The sequence below is a fragment of the Bos mutus genome, chromosome 19, assembly GCF_027580195.1.
Source record: "Bos mutus isolate GX-2022 chromosome 19, NWIPB_WYAK_1.1, whole genome shotgun sequence".
Taxonomy (NCBI): Eukaryota; Metazoa; Chordata; class Mammalia; order Artiodactyla; family Bovidae; genus Bos; species Bos mutus.
This window is the reverse complement of record NC_091635.1, coordinates 53,070,546-53,072,669: the sequence shown is the minus strand read 5'-3', so window position 1 is coordinate 53,072,669 and position 2,124 is coordinate 53,070,546. Positions and strand designations below refer to the sequence as shown.

The 2,124-nt window shown below is 44.9% G+C and overlaps 1 protein-coding gene across 1 annotated transcript; it reads left to right on the top strand.

Moving 5' to 3' along the window:
• The first annotated feature begins 482 nt into the window (after nucleotides 1–482).
• LOC102284613 (olfactory receptor 4D1-like) lies at nucleotides 483–1,418 on the top strand. Its single transcript, XM_070388895.1, has one exon. It carries the CDS (start codon nucleotides 483–485, stop codon nucleotides 1,416–1,418), a length of 936 nt encoding a protein of 311 aa, XP_070244996.1.
• The last annotated feature ends 706 nt before the right edge of the window (nucleotides 1,419–2,124 follow it).

Here is a 2,124-nt window from a genome sequence, read left to right as displayed (position 1 = left end):
TACTGTCCTAGGAACTTTCTGTGTTATTTTACTTAATCCCTTAAGCAGTTTCTATAAAGAAAATATATTTCTTACAGATATGAATATATATTTCTTACAGATATGGAAATTGTAATGCAGATTAAGAAAGTAGCTCAAAGCCAAATCTCTCTCAAGGAAGTGGATGCTCTGAAGTTTTGGCTCTGGTTCTGAAGAATTCTGAGGGCTTCCGCCCCTATATTACACTGAATCTTAGAAAGGCAAGTGGCGTGTGTTTCTGGATGGTTTTAAGGTATCTCATGTGTGTGTGTTCAAGCACAAACTAGTAAACTTTCAAGAGACAAGTCATTGAATTAGCACTTGATATTGTGATCTGTACATGAAGATGTCCATCATATTTCCTTGGATGACTGAATTGAGCCCTTGAGCCCTAAAGGGGCAAACAACAACTTCATGTGTCTATGTCTCTGCCTTGTTTCCTTTAGGAATATGGAGAAGATATCATGGATTCAGGGAACCTCACGTGGGTATCAGAATTTGTCTTCCTAGGGTTCTCCCAGAATCAGGAGCTCCAGTTTTCACTGTTTCTGGTGTTTCTGTTTGTCTACACAACCACTGTCATAGGAAACCTCCTCATCATGGTCACAGTGATCTCTGATTCCAGGCTCCACACACCCATGTATTTCCTGCTGAGAAACCTGGCCATCATAGACCTCTGTTTCTCCTCAGTCACTGCTCCAAAGATGCTGGTGGACTTCCTTGCTGAGAAGAAGACCATCTCCTACCAGGGCTGCATGGCCCAGATCTTCTTCTTCCACCTCTTGGGAGGTGGGACTGTCTTCTTCCTCTCAGTAATGGCCTATGACCGCTACATAGCCATCTCCCAGCCCCTCCACTACGTCACCATCATGAACACTCGAGTGTGTGTGGGGCTGGTGGTGGCTGCCTGGGTAGGAGGCTTTGTCCACTCCATTGTCCAGCTGGTTCTGATGCTCCCATTGCCCTTTTGTGGCCCCAACATCTTAGATAACTTCTACTGTGATGTTCCACAAATGCTGAGGCTTGCCTGCACAGACACCTCCCTCCTGGAGTTCCTTATGATCTCCAACAGTGGGATGCTGGTCCTCATTTGGTTCCTCCTCCTTCTGATCTCTTATACTGTCATCCTGGTGATGCTGAGGTCCCACTCATGGCAGGCGAGGAGGAAGGCAGCTTCCACCTGCACCACCCACATCATCGTTGTGTCTATGATCTTCATTCCCTGTATCTATATTTATGCCCGACCCTTCACCTCTTTCCCCATGGACAAGGCTGTGTCCATCAGCTACACTGTCTTGACTCCCATGCTCAATCCCATCATCTACACCCTGAGGAACCAGGAGATGCAGGCAGCCATGAAGAGATTAGGCAAGCGCCTAGTGATTTCCAGCAGGGAGTGAACTTAAAATAGGTTGACTTTAAATGACAGATCTTCTCTCTGAACTTTGTTTTCCCATATGAGAAGTGAAGGTAAGTCTTCATGGAATGCGACAGTTGAGATTAATATATCTATGAAGATTAATATTTCTATGGAACTGTTGTTCTGTCTGGTATTGTGTTAGGCACTTTCACACTTTTGTCTCACTCTCAGAAAACTGACAGTGGATATGTTATTCTTGTATTAAACAGTTTAGAAATGAGAAAACTCAGAAGTCACTTGCTCAGTGATGAACAACAAGAGAAGAGATGACCAGGAGATGGTTCCTCTGATCCCCAAGTTTCAAGACAGGAGATATGGGTGGGTTTTGAAACCCAGGGCTTCTTCCAATCACAAGGGAAAGCTTAGAGTTTCTCATCTATGGATGGGGGCTTCCCTGATGGTGCAGTGGTGAAGAATCCACCTGCCAAACAGGAGACGCAGGTTTGATTCCTGGGTTGGAAGATTCCCTGGAGAAGGAAATGGCAACCCACTTAAGTATTCTTGCCTGGGAAATCTAATGGACAGAGGCGCCTGGCGGATTGCAGTCCATGGGGTCACCGCAAAGAGCTGGACACAAATTAGTGACTAAAGAACACCAACAACAATATCTATGGATGAATATCTGTGATGAATATTCAACTATTTCATCTTAAATCTGGAACACTCACCTTTGTTCTGCTCCCTCA

Coding starts and splice junctions, on each gene's coding strand:
- LOC102284613 (XM_070388895.1), top strand. CDS start 483: ATGGATTCAGGGAACCTCACGTGGGTATCAGAATTTGTCTTCCTAGGG.